Source organism: Maylandia zebra, linkage group LG9, assembly GCF_041146795.1.
Source record: "Maylandia zebra isolate NMK-2024a linkage group LG9, Mzebra_GT3a, whole genome shotgun sequence".
Taxonomy (NCBI): domain Eukaryota; kingdom Metazoa; phylum Chordata; class Actinopteri; order Cichliformes; family Cichlidae; genus Maylandia; species Maylandia zebra.
The window spans coordinates 33,976,320-33,998,532 of record NC_135175.1 but is presented as its reverse complement, the minus strand read 5'-3'; the positions used below and the strand labels follow the sequence as shown (position 1 = coordinate 33,998,532).

Below are 22,213 nucleotides of genomic sequence, written 5' to 3'. Positions count from 1 at the left end.
TTTTTTACATTTACAATTAACTGTGGGAGGAAAATGCTGTTCTTGGAACAAATCCGTCCGTGGAACTGATCCTGATTTCTAACGAAATCCGATAGTAAAGTCTTGCAGTTGTATTTTCTTCACAGTGATCACAATAAAAACTTAAAATCTAAGTTTTTTAATGTGATTGGTCAAAATAAATAAATGGACACCTCCAAAGCTGAAAAAGAAGCTGAAGTACCAAAGGCTGCAGTTCCTCTAGTGGCCACAAGAGGCTGGCTCCATCAGCGAGTCCTCATAGACATTTAATGTTAAAATCTTTGCAGCAGAAATAAACTTGTTTGCCTGCTTAAAAAAAGATTTTGGTTTCTATTGATGCTTTCCAACATCATAACTACAGTAAGCTGCGTGAATGTTACAGCTCAATGATTTGGAGACTGTTATGAGTTTAAAATTAGGGATGTGACTGCACTGCAGTGTGTTTTCACCCTCACCTCACCTTCTCAGCTGTCTTTGTCTTACTGTTTTAATGCATTTATACATGGAAATCAATTGTATGACTTAGAGCAAATCTCTTAATAAGTGGAAGATAATCAATGGTGGCATCAATTAGCAGATATGTGTGTCTTTGGCTTCCTAACCATGTCAGGCGCAGTGGCCCGTGGACATGGGATGGACTCAAGTGCAGATTCAAAACCGGAGGCCAGGGGTGAGGTGTAACGAAAAGAGATTTTATTTTACAATGCTCAGAGGCTAACAGAAAGTGCAGACTAGAATCAATGAACATAAACTAGATGTCTGAGGCGAGAGAAAAATACTGTGATGATAACTAGATGGCAGGGATAACTGGGTGCAGGTACTGGGCAGGGGAAACTGTGGCAGGCCAGGGCACTGAAACAGAGGACAGAGCAGTCAGGGGAATCCCACAGAGGGTTGCGAGTGAATCTAAGGATAGTACACTGAGCTGTCTTACAAGCTTGCAGGTGGGGGTTGCGTGGAGGGGGGAGGCAGGAGAGGTCCAGGTGGGTGCTGCATGCAATGCAGGGAGGCAGGCAGGAGAGAATGGCAGCTCCAAAACGGAGAGGGATTACCGGCGGCAGCAAACTGGTATCCAGGAGAGCTTGGTAGGTGGGTTTCAGAGGCTGACGAGAAAAACAGAGATACGGTTAATACACACGATTAGTCACCAAGGAACGGACGTGAGGCCGAGAACTGACTAAAGTTGGCAGATAATCTGGCGAAGACCAGTTGAGTGCGCCGGTCATAAATACTGCTGGTACGATTGCCATCAGGTGAGGAACAACAAAGACTCCACCCACTGGGGAGGAGCTGATGCTGTGGAAAACCACCCAGACCACGACAAACCAGGCTTGCTCATGTTAGCAGAAAGCTTATTTCCTCACCTTCTCGTGTAAATTTGGTCACTTTTGTCTTTAAAATCGTGGTGGAGGTGTGGCACAGCTGCAGGGGAGGGGTGGTGCGGTGAGCTCAAGGGCCAGCGCCAGCAAGGTTAGAGGGACAGGTGGATATGATCTAAGTAATGAGGGTTCCCCCTGTTTATAGTGAGGTCAGAGACCAGAGGCAGCTGGAAAGCTGGTGGACGCTTGTGCCGAACCTGGGAAACAGTGTTTATGTGCAAAGTCATTAAAACAATAAAGCACAATGGGAAGTGTGTCGAGTCACGGTCCTTAAATCCTAACATGCAGCAGCCAGTTTACGCTCACCGCTGTAAAAGCCTCAGAAAGCAGAGCACAAGCCGTGGGTGGTGTGTGTGGTTACAGTCACCTGTCATATAGTTTACAGGCTGAGCTGGGTTTTGCTGGTTGTGGAGCCTTCCAGGTTTGAGCCGTGCACATTCCAGTCCACAGATGTTTTTACTAGTTTGGGATGTAACAGGTACTGGAAAAATCTTTTTAATTAATTAACTTTTTTTAATATGTCACAGTTTGTAAGATTTGTTGTGTAACCAGGACAATGTGCATTTCCAAAGTGCCCAAACCGAGAAAAATGAGCTTTCAGTTGATTATTGAAGCTTATTTTTTCATATAATCAACAACAACAGCATTATCCACGATCAGAATCATTTATCCACATTTTATTATTTTTTGCTTGATATGCGTATTTTCTTAATTCAGAGTCAGTTTGCTGTTATATGTGGATGATTCGGTGTCAATGGTGATAAATGAACCCTTTGCTGTTGTGTTGAGCTGTGATTAGTCTTTGTGCAGTCTGGGAGCAGATGGTCACTCGGCGCCTACGCGGTCGGTCTTTATAAGGTCGACGTCCTGTTTACATGGACAGCCATCTGACACATCCCAGAGCCAGATCACCTGCAGTCTCTGGCTTCATATCGGAAAATCATTCATACCAAACGATGCTGGAATATTTAAAGGAAATGGGTGTTTTAATTCTGCACCTGTGTACACTGTGAGTACAAAAGAAAACATAAACAGATAAAGTATTTAAATTCATCAGTGCATAATATCAGATGATAGTTCAGTAATACGTTTTAGGGAGTAAGTGATTGTTTTATTTTGAAAATAGTTCCAGCATTAAAACTTCAAATGTAAATATAATATATAACAGTCAACACCAAACTTAATCCTGTGACCTTCAGATCCCATTCCCAACTCTGAACATCACCTAAACACCACAAATAAACTATTTGTTTATGTTTTCACTGATTCATTCTGAACAGCTGCTTGATGGAGTTGATCAAAAATAGAGCAGAAAATGAAGAATAATATGCTTTTTTTTTTAAATTTCATACCTTTAATTAATTTTCTTTGTTTCCAGATATATTAATCTATGAGCTTAATTTCTTAATTACTTTCCAGTTTAGCATTGCAGTGAGCCAAAGCCTGTTTAACAGGTGTAGACGGATACACCCTGACAGGTCAAAGGTCTATTGAAGCACCAGATCTGAATATTTAAAGACATTAAGTTGTTTGACATTAAACACCAGGTGAGGCAGGAACACGTGGGCTCTCACTTCTGGTGTTGATTTATCAGAAATGACTTCTTGTTGTCCAGCTGTTCACTTCTGCAGCCACGCGGGCCTTATTTAAATGTTCCAGCAGAGTTTGGTGTTAGCCGCAGTCCACGCTTTGGGAATCAGTGATATATAACATTATTATATTTCCAATTCAACCATATGTTCAATTCCACCATCAGGCCGGGGTCTTTGCATGTTCTCCCCGTGTTTGCGTGGGTTCCCTCCGGGTACTCCGGCTTCCCTCCGGGTACTCCGGCTTCCTCCCACCGTCCAAAGACATGCAGCTTGTGGGGATAGGTTAATTGGATAATCCAAATTGCCACTAGGTGCGAATGGTTGTCTGTCCCTGTGTGTTGGCCCTGCGACAGCCTGGCGACCTGTCCAGGGTGTACCCCGCCTCTCGCCCTATGACAGCTGGGATAGGCTCCAGCACCCCTGAAAAGGATAAGTGGAAGCGAATGGATGGATGGATGGATATTTTTGCTATCGTGGATTTATATTGATTTTTTTCATGTATGACTTGAATGTCATAATTAATCAAGCGATTTACAAACTGGTGGTGTAGCTACTCTCAGATCTTTTGGTCTTTCCTGACCCTGCGTGGGTTTACTTTTGGTTTGCAGACAGAAAGCTGCACATCTGCTCAGCAGAAAAATAAAAAACTCAGCTGGAGATGAGATGTTGAGGTTGTTTGATCTTTTCAGCAGCAACACTGTTGGATCTTTATCTCAGGGCACCAAAGGCAAAGCTAAATGAAGCAATGAACTTGGACTTACACTCTTCAAATAACATTAAACATAAACGGTAATAATAATAATAACTTTAACATATATAGAAATTTTAAAATGAATATGTCAACGCTGTGCTTGTAGTTTATCAGTTACTGCAGGGACCAAGGCACCTGATTAATATTTGTCTGTTTGTAAGTGGTGAATGCCTTCCAGCATACGACACCTTCATCCCTGAACACACACACACCACAGTCACACAGTCACACAGTCACACAGCTCCGGTGCCTCTGTCTTTGTTTCTGGGCAGCACGCACTGTACCAGAGCTGGCACCGTGGCTGGGATGAGGGGCATGGCGGTGATAAGATTCTGAGTAGCGGGCTAAATGTAGAAGCTAAAAATGATAAGAGGCACTCGATCAACATGAGTCAGAGAAGACATTCAGCCATCGCAGGAGGCTAGACGAGGCAGTGCAGACGCTCACAGGTTTTACTGAATATATAGAGAAACGAGAGGCGAACACGACATTACAGAAACTGAGTGTCGAAGAAGCTCAAAGTGTGACAGCAAAGAAGGTTTAAAGGACCTGGAGTGGAGGAGTGAAGTGCTGGAACAAAGTGACAAAACTGAGTGATCACTACATCGGAGAAGGTTAATAAGAGGCAGTGAGTAAAACCTGAAAGACCGACATACGCAGAGGAAGCCAAGAGCACAGCATGGAAAATCAGCCACAGGTTGAAGGTGAGAGAAAAACGAGCGAGTGAGGTGAAGGTCTGAGGACGTAAAGTTGGAGATCTTTGGTGTCAAAATGAAAGTAACAGCACACAGTAACCTGCAGAATTAGGAGATGACTTATAATGTAATGTGACTGTAATCTTATTCTGAAAAGCCAAAGTTCAACCTGTTGTCCAGTGAGCACAAAAGACGACCTTGATCACAGGGTGAGGATGACTTTGAGGAAGCTGTTAGCACCAGCTCAAGGGCGACTGTAACATGGAGGACTGTGACAGGAGGCTCGTCTTTGCTGGCCGCCTGTTATCAGCTGACATGGGAAGACTGACCCAACGCAGCTCGGATGTGTCTTCCTGGCTATAAAAGCAAACCCAGATCAGCTGCTCGTGTTTTTCTTCCACTCCACCTGGAATCAGACCAGTTGTGATGGTTGTATTTTGGCTAGTTTGTGTTTATTAAATTATCTTTTATTTAAATGAACATCTTGTGTGAACTCTCTGCCTGTCATCTACTTTGAGCCAGTTCATGATGAATAAAGTCCAATCAAATACTTTTGCTTTACTTACTTTCTAATCGTGGGGTACAGGCTACATTGACTGCTGAGTTATATCTAGTGTTATTATTTATTTCTGTCCCAGTGGTAACTATTACTGTTATTACAGTTTTATGTTACACAGAAGTTGTCGTGGTTTCAGGCTTTTCTGTTGTGTTTGAGTTTGGTTGTGATCGTCGTCGCAGTGCTTGAAGTTTTTGGATTATTATTAGTTTTGGATTCCTTTTGTTTTGAGGGTGATTTTAGTGATGTCAAGGTTTATTTTTGGACTTATTATTTAAGTCTTGGTTCCTCAGGGAGCAGGTGGATGAGAGAGAAGTGGAGGTATACACTGGAAATAAGGGGAATGAAAGTCAGTAGAAGCAAGACAGAATATGTGTGTGAATGAAAGGGAGGCTGGAGCTGAGGTATTGAAGAACAGAGTGCAGGCAGGGCTGAGTGGGTGGAGATGAGTAAAAGGGAAGGTTTACAAGGTGATGTGTGGTTTGGAGACAGTAGCATTGATAAACAGGCAGGAGGCTGAGCTGAAGATGTTAAGTGACCAGAATGGAAAAGATCAGAGACGAGTAGAAATGTCAGACGGACATCTCGGGTCGAACGGTTTGGAGACAACGTCCAAGGACAAAGCTGAGCTGTTTGGACATGTGTAGAGGAAGGATGTTTGGATGGAGCTTCCAGGCAGGAGTGAAAGAGGAGGAGCTCAGACGGAGGAGACTGATGGATGTACTGTTGGAAGGCGTGCAGGGTGGTGGACAGATCACTGTGGTGGCTCCTAAAGGGAGCAGCCAAAAGAAGAAGACGATGGAGTTGTTGAGATGTTTGACTTACTCTGATGTTTTACACTTTCACTTTCTGAATACTTGGTTTTTATTCAGTGTGAGTTACAAATTGAGTTTATTATTTCTGTCTGCCTTGTGTGTCACTTAGTGTCGTTCCCCACCTTTGGTATCATGTTTGTGTTTCTTTTGTCATTTTTTACCTTTTGTCCCTGTTGTGTGTTTACAAATAAATATAATTTCAAGTTTATTTCTTCTGGAGTTCAACATGAACTCTTTTTTCCCACAGAGCTGGCCGAGGTGGAGAATGACGAGGCTTCAGCTGCAGAGACAAAAAAGGTGGTGACAGTGGAGAAAAATGAAGAGGAGTCCACGGTAACATCAGCGACCACTGTGGGCACGGTTGCTTATACAACTGCTGAAGGTCTGCATGAAGAGGCTGAAAGTCATAATACAGCAGAGGAAGTGGAGGAGGAAGATGATGATGCAAAGGTGGAGGCAGGTGGAAAGGAAAAGGATGAAGATGAGGATACAAAAGCAAAGAGGTTGCTGGTGTCGTGGGAGTCAGAGGTGAGAACCTCGAAATTTGACTGATTTATAAACTCTATCAGAAACAACAAACTCATCAAACACAAAATGAGGAGATGAAACTTTTACAAACCTGGATTTGTGCTTTAATTATACTCAAAACAGAAGGAAATTCATCACAGCACAGAAACGTTTGGGAGAACACGAAGCCTGCTGCTCACACCAAAGAGGATCTTAAAATAGTTTCAAGGCTTTTCAGGAAAAAGGGCTAAATTCTGCTTCCCTGAGTTACATTTGTGCAGCTCTCATCTCATCAAACATAAAAGAGAGAAAATAAATAAAGTTTCCCACCATTTTCTATTGTTAGAAAGCCTCCATGATAAATCTGATCTCTTTACAAATCTTAATGGTCTTAACATCAGTCTAATTAGAACAAACATAATTGTTCTGCAGAGAGAAACAGCTTCTGGAGGCAGCAGGAGATCTCCATAAAAGTTGTGCTTATTTGGTTATTCTTTGACTGATTTCCCTGTTAACTACAGCAGCATGTTCCCAAACTACCAAACACTTTGAGAATCTTCCCGTTCTTTGATGAAGTCTGTAGAGCAGCAAATTTTGTTAAGAGGAGTCACACCCCCACACCTCTAAGCTCTGAGTGGGAGTCTTTCAGTTGACCTTGGCGCGGGCCTTTGTCTGGCACTGCAGGTTTTTATAAAGGCTTAGAGAGGATTAGTGAAACTACAAATGAAAATGTGCCATTATTAGCCTTGGATAGTGGGATTTTGGGGGGCTGAATACAGCCTGTTAAGAAAGTCAAAGGATTAACAGTGCATGAATTAGGGAAGTTTCCACTGGTTGACTCAAAGCTTTCTGTTGCTCTGGATCATTAGTGAAGTCAGTCCATCAGTTTCTACTTCAGCCAGGAAGACTTTATTGCTCTTTTCATTGGACTTCCATTGCTGTTTTATACCCATGGAGTGGATGGTGGGGTTGCAAAGAGGCTTGCAGCAAAACATTAGCAATTAGAATTGTAGAGATCAGCTAATTTGGCATGATTGTGGCTGATCTTGACTCTTTGACCTGCATGAATAAACTCTATGCTCAACATGTTGTCTGCAGCCTGGTAACATGCAGAGGTGTCATGAAGGACACTAGACTTCTACCTAATGTTGCTCTCATTTGTGCTGTGAGGTTGCATGAGGACAGCTGACCCGTGTGTCTGACTCTGACCATTTTCCGTGCCATGTGACATCATAAAGTCACATCTGAAAAAGTGAAATAAAGCAAAGGCATGACAGCCGAATGTCCTGAAACCACATGTTGTTTATAAGCGTTTCCATGTTATCATGTAGGTGTGTGAGAAGCAAATGAAATGTTGGATACTGTGTTTAATGGTCTTCACTCAGGCTTGTCTGCTTTTAAAATCTTTCCCAAACAATGGATGCAAAACTGATTTCATCTAAAAATAAAATCATCAAACCTGCATTTTTCCTGTTAGTTTTAGCATTAACCCTTTAAAGCCGGGCGGGCACGCTCCGACTATTTTTGAAACCCCTGTAGAACCAGAACCACGTAAACTAGCGCAATAATGTTTTTTTGCATATGAAACCAGAGGAGTTGTACTTACATCTTATGCCTCCAGCTTGTCCTCAGTCACGGTTTCCTTCCACATATAGCTTTGCAAACATTGCATAAAAAGCACTTGCAGGAACAAAAACATAATATTCCAGAAACACGCTTTGCCGATCCGATCAGCTGTTTGTAACACTTCCTACATTGAAATAGACGTCAGTGCGAACTACCGCATGTCCGCCATTACCTGTCCGAAACCGGAAGTGACATCATTTTCGCGGAAAATGACGTTTTTTTTACTTATAGGCCTTAAAAGCCTATACTGGTGTTTTTATAAGTCATGTTTGACTTCATGCTTTTCTGAATAGTTTCTGGGATGCTTAGAACTCAGATTGCACTGCTTTAAATAGTTTATTTTGATGCACCTGCTGGTTTCTTTGCAAATTTGCATTATAGGATTTATTTTCATTTATTCTGCAGTATATAAAAATTGGTGTATGTCAAAAATAAAACTATGAAGACACTCAAAATAAATTTCCTGTTGTTGGAAACTATTTTTTGCAACTTTTTTTGTATTTAAGGTTTTGAGGGATAAGCCTCTTAAATTTCTCTAAGTAGAAATGTATGTAAAAAAAACCCACAAAAACGATTTCCAATTTTTTTTTGTAGTTTGTTGCACTTTTTTGCATTTATGTAGATACTATGGACTTAATGCAGACATATTATTAAAATATGGGCTATAACAGTTGTATTGATGTATAGCAACTTGAAATGCTCCCAAAAATGGCACTACAGCATGTAAAAATATAATATAAGCTCTGGCGGACTTGGTTCTATGGTAGGTCTTAAAGGCTTAATGGCCACTCATGTAAATGCTGGAATTTTCCTACATCCAAGGATAATAATGTTTTTTCCTGGTTTCTGTCTATATAATGTCAGAATTATTCTTATATATCGTCTCGTGTTTTTCAGGCCTCGTCTGACGGGAAGCCTCCGCTGCCAGACCCGGCGTTTAACAGGAGGTGCAGCCTGCTCGCCAGTGACGTGAGTTCATTCAGTGTCACCTCATTATTTTAATGTCACCGTTCATGCTTATTGTCTACAGTTGTGTCTACAGCTCTGTGATGCTGCACTTAGTGTAAGCACTGTAAGTTAGTTTGAGCAGCATGCACAAACACACGTGTGCGCTAACACGCTAACGGCGTGCAGCAGCTATAATGTCGTCATTTTCTCCTTCTTAGGCAGCTGGAGAGGATTTTATGAACTTATAAACTGCCTGATGGTTTGATCTGTAATTCATAATTACAATAGTAGATCTATATTTTAAAATGTACAAATCAGAAGTAAGTAAACCTTTCAAACTAATGTTTTGGAATAGAAAGCACAATGTTTGCATTAAAATATAGTTCAAGGGTCAGGTTTTTTTTCAAGTTTCAAATACTTGCTTTAGAAATAAAATCAGCAGAACATAAAGATGCTCAAATACATTACACGAACAATAAAACTGTACTTGAGTAAATGTACCAGGTGACGTTCCACCGTTGATCCGATCGACGCTCCTGTCCAGTGACATTGAGAAGTGTACGAATCAACAGGATCTTTCCTTGAAATACTTTGTTGCCCACATGAACTCTTTGTATTACCAACAGCACAACTGAGCCTCATCTTTAAAAAAGAAAAACCCTGTTTATTCGTTTTTTTTTTATATCTTTGGGGGAAATGGAGGCCATTGCTATTGCTCTGTTTTTGCTTTTTGCAGAAAGAATCATGCACTAGTTGCCAAAATATTCAAATCTAATTCAACATCATTCTGCTAATTTCAACAGAACTAATGAGGTTCACTGCAGTGAGGGAGCTCCTGAATGTTCCAGTTTTCAGCCCTCTGAAATCATTGATTCAGTTCTGAGAGAGGATCATGTGAATATCTGTGAAATGTTTCATGGCTGTCAATGTGACAGTTGGGAACATAATGACACAAAGTGTTGTCATCATGTTCCCATCTCTCTAAGCAGACTGCTTAGAAATGCAGACAATGATTATCATGTGATTTAAGATTAAATGCCTCTGCAATTGTAAATGTTCCCGTCACAGAAAAGCAAAAGTGGAAACTTCGGCTCGTATATGCACCACCCACAGCAGAGGCCTGAGAGGCTACACCAGCAGAATAGCCGTTGGGGTCCCAGTTGGCTCTGCTGATGTCATGCTGCTAGCTCGGCTAAATTCTCGGGCTGAAATGTCATCACGGTGAAGTCCGACGTGGTGCGTAACACCTGCTGCTGTTTGCGTCGCCTGATTTGTAACTCATGAATAAAATGTGAACTTCTCGAGGCGTAAGACAGAAATGTGTCATCCTCTCTTCCAGCACGAAGAGCGTTGCCATTGGTAACCAAAGTGCAGCGCTGCCCTTTATTCAACACGCAGAGAAAATATACTCAAAGGAGAAAAAATGCTTTCTGACTTCTAAAACAGCCTTTTGGAGTAAAACGCTGAATGAGGCTGAATGTTGCTGTTGGATGTGGGAGGGCGAGATATTGATTCCCTGGTGTGAGACAAACTTGGCAGCTTGGCTGTTAGCAACAGCAGAATGAGTCATCAGCTACAGTGGAAGCAACTCAACCCACCTGATGAAATCATTTTCACTTTTATTCCTCCAGCCGCTCTCTACATGGGAGAAAACCTGCCCTCAAACATCCTTTTAAGAGGTGTAACACACACTAATGACTTTGCCATCCTTCGGCAGAATCTTAATGAATTTGCACAACAGATGGTGGAAAAAATCAGATTTTTTTTCTTTGGTTGATTCTATAACTTGAAGGAAGACAGCTACATTTATCAGACCATATCTAAAATATAGATGTAGCTACCGCTGCTAGGTCCAACCACTCGCACTGAGCCCTAAGAATAGAAGACGTTTCTCTGCAGATGTTATGAAAGGTTAAATGTGCCCAAGAAAGCACAAAATGTTCTGCTTTACAGTTTAATACTGACGTTTATGGCTAATGGACTAGAACTAATAATGCTTTTCTACTCTTCAACTTCTACATCTAAACACTTTTAAACTAACAATCACACTTTTGTACTTCAGTGAACACATCAGGGGCAAAACTAGAGGAGGCGGGGCTCAAACCATTAACCTTCCAGTTGGTAGATAGCCTGCTGTACCCCCTGAGCCACAGCCATCCCATATGGAGACTGGCTCACTTTTATAGCAAGCCTCAGGTAGCCAATGGGGCTTTGGTTAACCTCGGTAACCAAGGACGTGTCTGAGAAGCTTAACATGGTGTAGGAGTGTATTGTAACCCCAACTCTAACTAAGTAATGGCTAAACCTGATCGAACAACAGCAAAAGGACGAGTTTTAAAAACCATAAAATGAGGTGTAAATAAACTGAAACAGGATTAATGGTCCCCCTTCCCTCGGGACAGCGGCTGTGGAAGTTTTATAAGAACAGTGTACAAACAGGAGTCTGCTGACTGCACTGTGCTCACCTTTATTTCCTTTAAACTCAACTTTCATCCTTTTCTATTTTTAATAATAAATAATGAAGAAAATTGTTGGAGGCTGAACTATGTTTGTCTTGTTTGAGAGCCGCTTTATTAAAAATATGGTGAGAATAGGTGTCTGACCAAGCGTTGGTTTGTGTCGAGGTGTTGAGAACGTGTTGTTCTGCTTATTTGTGTTGAGTCTGAAGTCGGCCTCGCGTGTTCCTGGTTAGAAGCCATCGAAGCTGTATTTAGTACTTTAAGCACCTGTCGCTTTTTGCCCACACTGACTTCCTGTCACAGATTGGCTGTGACAGATTGTCGTCTGTGGATTAATTCCATTTTTCTCCAGAGTCTCTACAGAAAATCTGCCAGGCTGTTATTGGACCGAACATCCAATCAGATTCAGACAAACACCAAACTGCACATTGTGAAAATATATGGTGAACTATTTGCAGGTCACTTCATTAGCAAAGCACCAGAATACAGAGAGTTTGCATAGTTTTAATCAGTCTGGGATCATGAAGTTAATAAAAGCAGCTTGTTTTGTTGAACAGAGAATAAAACTGAGAATAATCCAGAAATTAAGAGACATCCAGAGTAACTGTAGATATAAGTTTCATTGTTTAACCATTAAATAATGAAACTTATACGTATATGTATACAACAATGGTGAAAGCCCACAAAATTCCCCAAACGTACAACCAATTAATCAGCTTTCTGGAGAGCCCACGCAGCTCTGGAGACACACAAGCCCCGCCCACCCGATAAAACCTAATACCAAACAGAAGAGAGGAGAGCTCAGTCAGGCAGGAGCCAATCAGGAGAAGGTGTAGCAGTGATACTTCACCTGGAGTTCATGTAACGGGGTCGGCTTGTGCTGTCAGTGATCCCCAGTGTAAGTTACATAATGCAGTTAATGTATTTCAATCCTCTGATGCTAATTAAAAGGTAGGCAGCAGAGAGAGATTCTGAAACTCACAACCTGAAGGGATGAAACGTCTGCACGGCTGAAAAACACATCACACGGTTCTCGTGGGGACGCAGCTCAAGTTCACGAGAAGTTCGGCTCAGAAACACGTTAACACTCGTGTTTCATCCTCCAGGTCAGATATAAAGAAGACTTCGAGAAGATGAAGGGACAGAGTCTGTTTGTTCCCGGAGCCGAACTCATCCACGCCAAGAACATCAGCGCTGTGATCTCTGAGGTCTGACACACATCGTACTTGTGCTTCAATGTTAAGTGAGGACCAGGCCAGATCTGCTGTCTTTGTCTAACATTTCCTCATCTTTACGGTCTAAAATTGGCCCTACGATGACTCGTTCTCTCTCTTTTAAACGTTGATCGAGTTGTCTGCTCATTGTGCTGAAATGTGACTGTTTCAGTCTAAGTATAAGGAGGAGGGGAAGAAGGAGGCGGCTGTTTCGCTGTACTCCATCCTGCCGGAGACTCCCGAGACGCAACACGCCAGAGAGGCTTCAGAGCTGCAGAGCGAGGTAGTTCAACTTCAGCACAGCCAGATTTTAGTCAGTTTCTCCACACGAGCCATGTTTACAGCGTTCTCATAGAAAGTATGACTGAAACTCTGAAGACAAGACCGATGTCTTAAAAAGAGGATTTTTTAAATTTCCCATTAAAAATGTTTCATTGGCTTTAGCACTGACAGTCGCGTGTGTTTGTTTTTCAGATTAAATACAAAGGAAACGTGAAGACAAAGATTTCCTCGTCCCTTTATTCTCTGCTGCCAGAAACCACAGAGACCCAGTTTGTCAAAGAGCTGTCTGAGATACTGAGCGAGGTCAGACCCGACGGATGGATTGTTGAGACTAAATGTTAAAATGGAAAATAAATGAAGATGAGTGAATGAAGTGTTATGTCAGCACCGCTCGTCCCTCTGAAACTCTCTCTGCTCCTCAGAACAAGTACAAGGAGGAGGGAAAGAAGGAGATGAGCAGCAGTTTGTACTCTCAGCTTCCCGAAACCACCGAGATGCAGCTCGCCAAGACCGTCCACGAGTTCCAGAGCGAGGTACTCGGCTGTTGTACAGCAGCTCTGTGTCAACATGTTTCAGCTGAGCCCGTATCACAGCTGCTCACGCTGACTGTGGCAGATTCATGCAGCTGTAGAGCTCGGAAGACGTCCGCCACACTGACTTTAAAGTTAATCTGTAAAGAGCTACTAGTTTGTGTCTTGTTACTTCCTGGTCTATTCTGATTGGTTCTGATGTCGTTCTGTTTCAGAAAAAGTACAAAGAAGATGGGAAGAGGAAGGCCTCCATCTCCATCTACTCCCAGCTCGCTGATACTCCAGAAATACAGCACGCTCTGGAGGTGTCACAGCTGCAGAGTGAGGTACACACACACACACACACACACACACACACACACACACACACACACACACACACACACACACACACACACACACACACACACACAAACTGTATCCATGATCCTCTTTTACAAATATCTGTCAGTGCAAGATTAAATGCGCCTGCTCGAGACTCATTTCTACCTTCGGTCTTTCAGATTTGAGTGAATGCAAATGTAACAAAATATGTAACATACATTTTTAGAAACAGCAAAGAAAAAGCAAAATTACACCAAAGTTGACAGTGAGACATGAAGGAAAGATAGAGGGAAGGAAAGAAGGAAGAATGGAAAGGACAAGAGAGAGAAAAAAAGAGAAAGGTGAGAGAAGAAGAAAGGAAGTGGAAGAAAATAATAAAGACAGGACTGAAACTAAAGAGGAAGAAAGAGATAGAAGGAAGGATGAAAGAGGAAGGGTGAGATGAAGAAAGGAAAAAAGAGAGAGAAAAGGAAAAGAAATAAAGACAGGAAGGAAACAGGTGAGAGGAAAGAAGAAAGAAAGGAAGAGAAGAAGAAAGAAAGTGAGAAAGTAAAATAAAGAGAACTAAATTAAGAGAGGAAGAAAAAGATAGATGAGGAAGGAAGGATGAACGAGAAAGAAAGAAGGAAGGAAGGGCATAAGAAAGGAAACGGCGAGGAGAAGATGGAAAGGAAAGGAGAATGGGAAAGACGAGGAAAGAAAGCAGAGCAACAAAAGAAGGAACAGTAAGGAAAGGAGAGAGGAAGGAAGGAAGGATGGAAAGAAGGAAGGCCTCGCAGCCATCCCGGGCGTTACTGAACGAGCAGCAGAGGCTCAGAGTTTGAACAGATGGCTCTTTTTCTGAAATCGTTCTGTTTTTTGCTGTTGTCGTCTTCTCTGTTTTATCCCTGAGCTCAGCCTCTCATCACTCGCTCTCTGTCCCAGGTGAATTATCGCCCTAAGACGATGGTTAGAGGAGCTCCCGCCTCTCTCTACTCGCAGCTGCCCGACACCACAGAGATCCAGTTTGCCAGAGAGATGACTGAGATGCACAGCGAGGTACGACACAGGCGCACCTTTACAACATACTGTGTGCAAACAGGCTGAAACTCTCCACAAGCTCTCGTGCTGTCGGACTCGGCAGCAAAATGTCAGGAATATTCTCGAGACCTGAAAGTTCCCATTTGTTCTCACAGCGTTGAATGAGGAGCAGAAGAAGAAGTTTCCTTTGATAGATTCATATAAGACATTAAAAACAACAAGACTCTGTTCTGTGTTTTTACATTACTGACTCACAGGATCCCCACAGGTCCACCATGAACATCTGATGCATTATTTTGTGTTGTCTCCCCTCAGAGTAAGTACAAAGAGGGCGGCAGGAGGAGCCTCTCCCAGAGTTTCTACTCTCAGCTCCCAGAAACCGCCGAGACCCAGTTTGCTAAAACAGTTGCTGAGCTGCAGAGCGAGGTGAGCCAGCCTCACAGCTACGTGTGCAGATATAATCACAACTCGTGTGTGATTAGTTATAAAAAGGGAAAATTAGTTGTTTCACGTGCACACTGTGGGAAAATAAAGTGCCTCATTGTATGTTTATGAGTGCAGTTTGTCCCCTGAGGTGGTGCCGCTGTGGTTTTACAGAAACCAGCATTAAAGCTGTGGGCAAAGTTTTATTCCTGTAACGCTGCTCAATGCACCCTTTAAATTAAGCAGAAGGCATTTACTGAAATATGAAAAGTCTCATTCTGTGTCTATATGGGTGGAATAAACACCAGTGGGAAGGTCCACACTGTCGCACACTTTCCTCTTTCAGTTTTCCTGTTTTTTCTTGGTGCAGATTATTTGAACATTTCACATAAATCAGTTGGTGCAGAGATAACAATTTATTAGCCCACCTGTCATTAAAATGAGGAAACACAAATATTTTAGGAATCAGTCACAAAGTTGTTTAAAACTGAAAATGATATTGTTATTTATGAGACATGTAATAAACTGAATTCTCAATTTTGGACCCAGATCTGAGTCTTCACACTGGACCTCTGTGTGTCAGACACATGAATCAAGCATAACAATCAACCACTGAAACAAACTGTTCAGTAAATACAGAGTTACTGTCACTTCATCTTAAGACCTGAACTCTTCCACGGCAGCATTTTTAATTTCTCTTTGATATTTGGGCTGATTGGGGCCCGATGAATGTAAAAACAAAGAATTTACCTTATTTTTGTTTTTATGAAAATCAGAGCCACATATGATGATATTCGTTTAAAACTTTGATAGAACAGTAGCAGTATAATGTTCTCGTAAGTGGATATCAGGCCCTTGTAGAGCAAAATTGAGTATTTTGGTCTAAATAACCCAAAATGTGATGTGGACGCCAGGTCCTAGGAGGTTAAACTAACTTGCTTTACTTCCTGGATAACAACAATAATTCTATTTTGACATAAAAAATATGATTTTAATTAAATTGTTTGTGAATGCTGATGGATTAACAATTACAGAAACATTAAAAATTACCAACAGTGTTAATTCAGGTCAGCTGTGAGGAGGGGGGATCATTTATTTGTTAAGCGCTGGACCTCTGCACCTGATTTTGCACCTTTCTAAAAAATAAACAGTCCTGTGTTGCTCTTGGATTTCTCTTTTTAATTACTCAGAAACACGTATTTGTCTTTTTTGACCTCTGAAAGTTGCACATAGATACCTGGAGTTAGCTTCCCGACAGTTTTGTAGGTTGTACCTGTGAGCACAGACGTGGACTTTTACTGCACATTTATATTTCATGTTTGTTCGTGTTTGAAGGCTTTTATGAGCTGACGCTGGATTAACATTTGTCTTTGTTTTCAGAGGCGCTACAAGGAGTCGGGGAAGAAGGGCGTGAACTCGTCTCTGTACGCTCTGCTCCCGGAAACGCTGGAGACGGCTCGCGCCAGGGAGGTGTCGGAGCTGTGCAGTGAGGTACAGGAACTGTACAAAGCCAGAGAAATGTTAGAATAAATTACATCTGTAGGTGGAGATTTTTTGGACTTATTTAATTAAATGATATTTTGTAGTTCGAGTTATTTCAGTAACATTTGGGATCATTTCAGGAGAAACGTGCAGATTTTTGTAGAAGTATTTTCTGTGTGGATGAACTTTGCTGTGATCACAGGTGAAGTATAAAGAAGACGGTAAAAAGGAGATGAACATCAGCCTGTACTCTCTGCTGCCCGAGACCATCGACACCCAGCACGCCAAGCAGGTGTCAGACCTGCAGAGTGAGGTACCCAACAACCAGGTTTTTTAAAAAAAACTTTAAACCTGAGTAAGACTATTAGTAAAAAAGACATTTATATGATCATCATACGATTTTCAAGGATCATTGTGTTGTTCTTCAGCCATCTTTAAACTGTGTTAGCTTTAATGTTGAACTCAGCCTCGTCTTGTCTCCTGCAGGTGAAATATAAAGAAGGTCTGAAGCAGAAGATTCAGAGCAGTTTGTACCATCGGCTCCCAGAGACCACAGAGACACAGCTGGCCAAACAGCTGTCTGAGCTGCAGAGTGAGGTACACGGCACACGATGACATGTTTACTGTTGTTAAAGTATGACTAAGAAAGATGTTTGAGGTAAGAAAGAAGATTTGAAGCAAAAATAAGGGCGAGGAGTGTTTCAAAGTGAAAGAAAAATAATAAAAACGGAGCCTTTAATCAGTGAGGCTGTCAGATATTTGAGCTTGACTTCCAAATGAGCGTCCACGTCCACCAGAACATGACACGGCTGCTGCACTTTCGGTGACACGCTCCTCTGTGTTCGGTTCTGGCTCCTTACATTCGGACGACTCTGGTTTTCCTGCTACTTCAGTGCAGCACTTCCTGTTTTCTTGATATGAAAACCATCCTTTCATCTTGTGCTCTCAGTCTTTGGGTCTTTCCTTGAACTGTGGCAGGAAAAAACCTTTTCACATCCCTGACAGACTGAATAAATCATTTCAAATCTCATTTCTCAGTTAAATCAATATTTACTCAGTGACAGAGAATCAAAGCTGAAAAATGGAAAAGCAACTTAGACGTGATACTGATGTGTAAAAATGTGAATTAGAGCTGAAAAGAATCTGTTTTCCACTCGTTTTTTAGATGTCGCAGTAACAGCGAGTGAGCATCAGCCGCGCAGCAGCGTGAAGTCGAATTTTCATTAAAAAATGAAGAGGCTTGTGCTAAATATACCGCTGCATTGTGAGAGTGAGCTGCTTCACTCCTCAATCGTTTGAAGCTTGCGCTCCAACAGCAGAGTGCGAACTGTAGTTTCTATTAACATGATCACTGACGGCCCAATGATTCAAGTCATAGTTCATGTCATCTCTTGTTTGTTGAAGTCATTCAGAGGACTCTCACTAACAGCTCCTGTCCCAGACTGAGGACACGTCTGGGTTTAGTCTGAGTGACGTGTCGGCTCAAAGTCTCCGACTTGGCTGGACTTTGTGGGCCACGTGTGAGGCAGATGCTGGATCAAATGTGTTGGTCAAAGCCCAAAGGAGACTGTAAATACGGGACATCTGGACCAGACAGTTATTGCTTTCTGTGTTTAGTGCTGCTCAAGCAGCTCTGACCCACCGGAGCGTGATGACGGGATCTCTGGGGTGTCGTGTGGTGTCTGGCACAGGACACTGGCACTGGATCCTTTGGGTCCCGTGCTTTCTGATGCATCCAGCAGAGGCACCAGAGGCTAGGCCAGCGCCGTGGACTCGTTTATATCTTTGGAGCTTTTCCCGCAAGTTTTGTGGTACGGCAGGACGCACGGTGCTGACGGGATCAGCTGCAGTTATCCATCAGTGCTGTCGGAGGTGCGAAGAAGAGAGGCATTGTCTAATAATATGTTGCATATGGGTTTGGTTATGTGACTATGTGACTGTCTCATTCTCGTTTCATTAAAAAAAGCTACATCTAATTTGATCCCACTTTTTCTTCTCCGTCGCCTTTTTCACAGAGACACTTTGATTGATTCGCATCGATCCTGAGGAGTGTCACAGTGATGGCCGTCGTTTACTGAGAAGTGATATTTGTTCGTTTTTGTTGACGTCTGCAGGTGAAATATAAAGAAGATGGAAGGAAGAAGGCGAGCGGATGCCTGTATTCTCTGCTGCCTGAAACTCTGGAGACACAACACGCTAAAGAGGCCGCAGAGCTGCTCAGTGAGGTGAGAGCAGCCTTTCAGTTTGTGTTGCTCTGACATGAGAAAATAGATCCAACGAGTGAAGATTATTCGTGTTTCCTGTTGTGGATTTAACCAGATTAAATATAAGGAGGGTGGGAAGAAGGAGATGTCCAGCTCGCTGTACTCCACTCTGCCCGCCACTTCAGAAACCAGCTTCGCCAGAGAGATGAGCGACATGCTGAGCGAGGTAAATGTGATGTCATGACCTCTGCTCCAGTCTCCCATCAGTTATGATAAAGCATGTCGTTTTTGGGAGGTTGAGCTTTTCTTCTTCTTCTTTTCTTTTTTAACAAACTCTGATTATGAACCTGAGTCTCATCACACTGAAAAATAACCTAAAAACAAAAACAGTGATGTGACAGTTCTTCTCTCTGAATAAAAACCTCAGTGTGAATGTGCCACACGGACAAATGGAGGCTGTCTGCACATCTCTGCTCTGTGGCAAAACAAACAGTTTGTCTGCAGAATCTCAGAAACTGCTTGATTTGTTCACGTGGACTTTTCATGCTTTCATGTGAATTTCTGTCACATGCACAGTGGTGGATGTTCATGCTTAGCCTGCTCACAGGTTCAAGTTAGGTGAGAGAGGTCAGTGTGTCAAAGGTCAAAGTTCAGAAAGCTCTAAACACCCAGTTTCAGGCTGTTTTTTTCTTTTTTTAATCTTTTGGCCCATGTGTCGTCAGCTGTGAGCACAGAAGCCCCACCCACCTGCTGTGCAAACCCTCTGTTTACAAAGGGCAGCCAATCAGAGGGAGGTTTGCTCCGGAGGGCCTCCCACAAAAAGCCCAGTATCAGAGAAAAAAGTATTATTTTGAACTGTGAATCATAGAAATATGAAGCATTCAGTTAATTGCAGTTCAATACAGATTTATTTATAAAAGTGCACATGTCAGCATAATTTAAATAATAAGGCCACACCTTTAAAGCATTTAGTGTAGACGCCCATCACTCTATGCACTAGAGTGAGAGTGATGGAGGGAAAACTCTGCAGCTGAGGCTGCTGAGAAAACAGCAGAGAGAGGAAAGCCGATCGTTTAGAAACACAGAAAATGAAGACGTCACAGGAAGCTCGCCGGAGGTTCCTGCAGAAAACACCCGACAATGAGAACAAAAGTGAAGAACACAACGAGATTTCACAGAAATAAAACTGAAGGAAATAAAGTCTGAGTAATAATTAAGAAGCTAAAACTCGTGTTTTTACCAAATCAGGGGCTCAGACTAGAAGTTTAATTGGTTTTTAATCAAACATGGTGTGTTTTTAACTTCAGTAATCACAGCTATTATCATCTGTAATTAATGACAATGAGCCTGACTGGGCAGGAAATTAAAGCAAATCTTATAAAAACCATCAGGTTGAAAAACGACTGAGAAAAACTGACTTATAGGATTTAATGCAGGAAAAGTTAAAGAAGCATCTAAAAAGGCATACTCACAGTAACATCAGCTCTGATCAAAGCACAGGGGCCGACGTAGCTGATCACGTTACGGCGGGCACAGGTCAAAGGTTTATCAAAGACTTATCTCAGCAGCAGTCAGTGAATCGTAAAATAAACAGGACGGCATGTAAAGAGGCTGAAACAGGAGCAGCATCAGGTCTCCAGTTCCTGCACAGAAACTCGTGTCAGCTCATCGTTAGTTGGTTTATCTGCACTGCTGCATTTAATTAGCATTACAGATACAGTCTGCACTGCCGAGGCTCGGCTCGCTGTCACTATTGATCTGTGAAAGCACAAATATGCGTTCATTTAACACAAGTGATGAAAAAGCAAACGACAACAAAGAGAAATAAATACAGAGAGAAGTGTGGCTAATCCGTATGCCTTACAGATGCTCGAGTCCTTTATATCTAATAGATCTGAAGAGTTCATCACTGAATAGAAGGAAGTAACTCTTCCTGTTTTTGATGTGCTGTCTTTTAACAGATTAAATACAAAGAGAGCGGGATGAAGAGCCTGTCTAAGAGTGCCTACAGTCAGCTACCAGAGACCGCCGAGATGCAGTTTGCCAAAAATGTTGCTGCGCTGCAGAGCGAGGTGAGGAACGGGTGTCTTTATGGGAAATGTTTTCAGCTGATTCACGGCAGAAAACAACTTCTTCCTCTTGAAGTAGCAGAAATGAAACATTTACGACAGATTCTAAAGCAGCAAAATGAACATTTTTAACATTTCAGTTTTGTCACAGTTAAAAATACAATTATTCTTCCTCCCAAAGCAGCGTCACAAACACAGAAGAAGAGAAAACAATGTTTGTGTTTATAGTAATTCCTCATCAGTCTGTGTTAATCACACTAACAGACAACACAGTAAAGAAAAGTTCAACTCTCAATATCAATATTATTTTTGTCTGTCCACCTCATGAATCTTTCAAAATAAAAGCCATCTTATATTTTTCCATTTGAAGTCTTTTAATGTGAAACAACAGCAGGAAGAACTGTTGCATTAGAAGTGACTTTAAACAGCATGAGCCTAGAAACCACTATAGGAAATATACAGAGTGTTTATTTGATATTGTGGATGTTGAAATTTTAATATTTTTGTGAATTTAACATTAAACTGAACTTAACCCACTGATGCAGATCACAGAGATTCAAAAAGTCAGTTTAACTATAGAAGAAACTGAAAGGCCACTGAGGTCGTGTTTAATGAATTACTGTCAAAGTCTGTTCCTTGAACTGTTAGAAAATCAAAAGTGTAATTTCGTCAAATTATTTTCAGATGAAGTACAAAAAGGGGAAGAAAGACGTGTCGAGCTCTCTGTACTCCACCCTGCCGCAGACTCTGGAGACGCTGCACGCCAAAGAAGCCTCTGAAGTGCGGAGCGAGGTAAAACCCTTCACTGCTGTGATTGTAGACTATACATACACATCTATCAGTACATACAGATATTTGGATTTACAGTAAATAGCACTGAGGCAGAGCAGGCGTACACAATACATAAAACAGCTGATTAATTCAAATACAGTTATGAGTTCAAATGAAATAAAAATGAATAAAATAGTCGTTCAATTTTGTGTTTGTTGGATCCTAAAGGTTGCAGGAGTTCAGTTAGCTGGTTTGAATCATCATTGGGCAGACAGATGTGGAACCCTGAGGAACAATGTTCAATGTTAGAAGTTTGCTCACCATCACTGACAGTTTGATACTCTGCATGTGATCCTGTTTGTGCTCAGCTGAACTACAAGGCCGACCAGAAGAAAACTCTTTCCTGCAGCCTCTTCCACCTCCTGCCAGAGACGTTAGAGACGGCTCACGCTAAAGAAGTCTCCGAGCTGCTCAGTGAGGTAAATAGAAGAGAAAAAAAACCAAGAATTACTTTAAAGGGCAGAAGCTGCCGATTAAATCAAATGTTT

At 42.0% G+C, this 22,213-nt stretch overlaps 1 protein-coding gene across 4 annotated transcripts in view; it reads left to right on the top strand.

The window, feature by feature from the left end:
- The first annotated feature begins 3,931 nt into the window (after positions 1-3,931).
- Positions 3,932-22,213, top strand: part of LOC101487744 (uncharacterized) — a 74,788-nt gene continuing 56,506 nt past the window's right edge. The window contains exons 1-18 of one of the 4 annotated variants that reach the window (XM_014413951.4): positions 3,932-4,444; positions 6,027-6,334; positions 8,837-8,908; positions 12,453-12,554; positions 12,733-12,843; positions 13,035-13,145; positions 13,265-13,375; positions 13,588-13,698; positions 14,621-14,734; positions 15,032-15,142; positions 16,520-16,630; positions 16,824-16,934; positions 17,108-17,218; positions 18,736-18,846; positions 18,941-19,051; positions 20,787-20,897; positions 21,579-21,686; positions 22,034-22,144. In XM_014413951.4, the coding sequence (XP_014269437.3) occupies positions 4,420-4,444; positions 6,027-6,334; positions 8,837-8,908; positions 12,453-12,554; positions 12,733-12,843; positions 13,035-13,145; positions 13,265-13,375; positions 13,588-13,698; positions 14,621-14,734; positions 15,032-15,142; positions 16,520-16,630; positions 16,824-16,934; positions 17,108-17,218; positions 18,736-18,846; positions 18,941-19,051; positions 20,787-20,897; positions 21,579-21,686; positions 22,034-22,144 (2,061 nt within the window). In that variant the 5' untranslated portion in view covers positions 3,932-4,419. Of the gene's footprint in view, positions 4,445-6,026; positions 6,335-8,836; positions 8,909-12,452; positions 12,555-12,732; positions 12,844-13,034; positions 13,146-13,264; positions 13,376-13,587; positions 13,699-14,620; positions 14,735-15,031; positions 15,143-16,519; positions 16,679-16,823; positions 16,935-17,107; positions 17,219-18,735; positions 18,847-18,940; positions 19,052-20,786; positions 20,898-21,578; positions 21,687-22,033; positions 22,145-22,213 lie in introns of those variants that run through there. The other 3 variants (XM_014413952.4, XM_014413953.4, XM_076888504.1) reach the window with 3 other exon arrangements.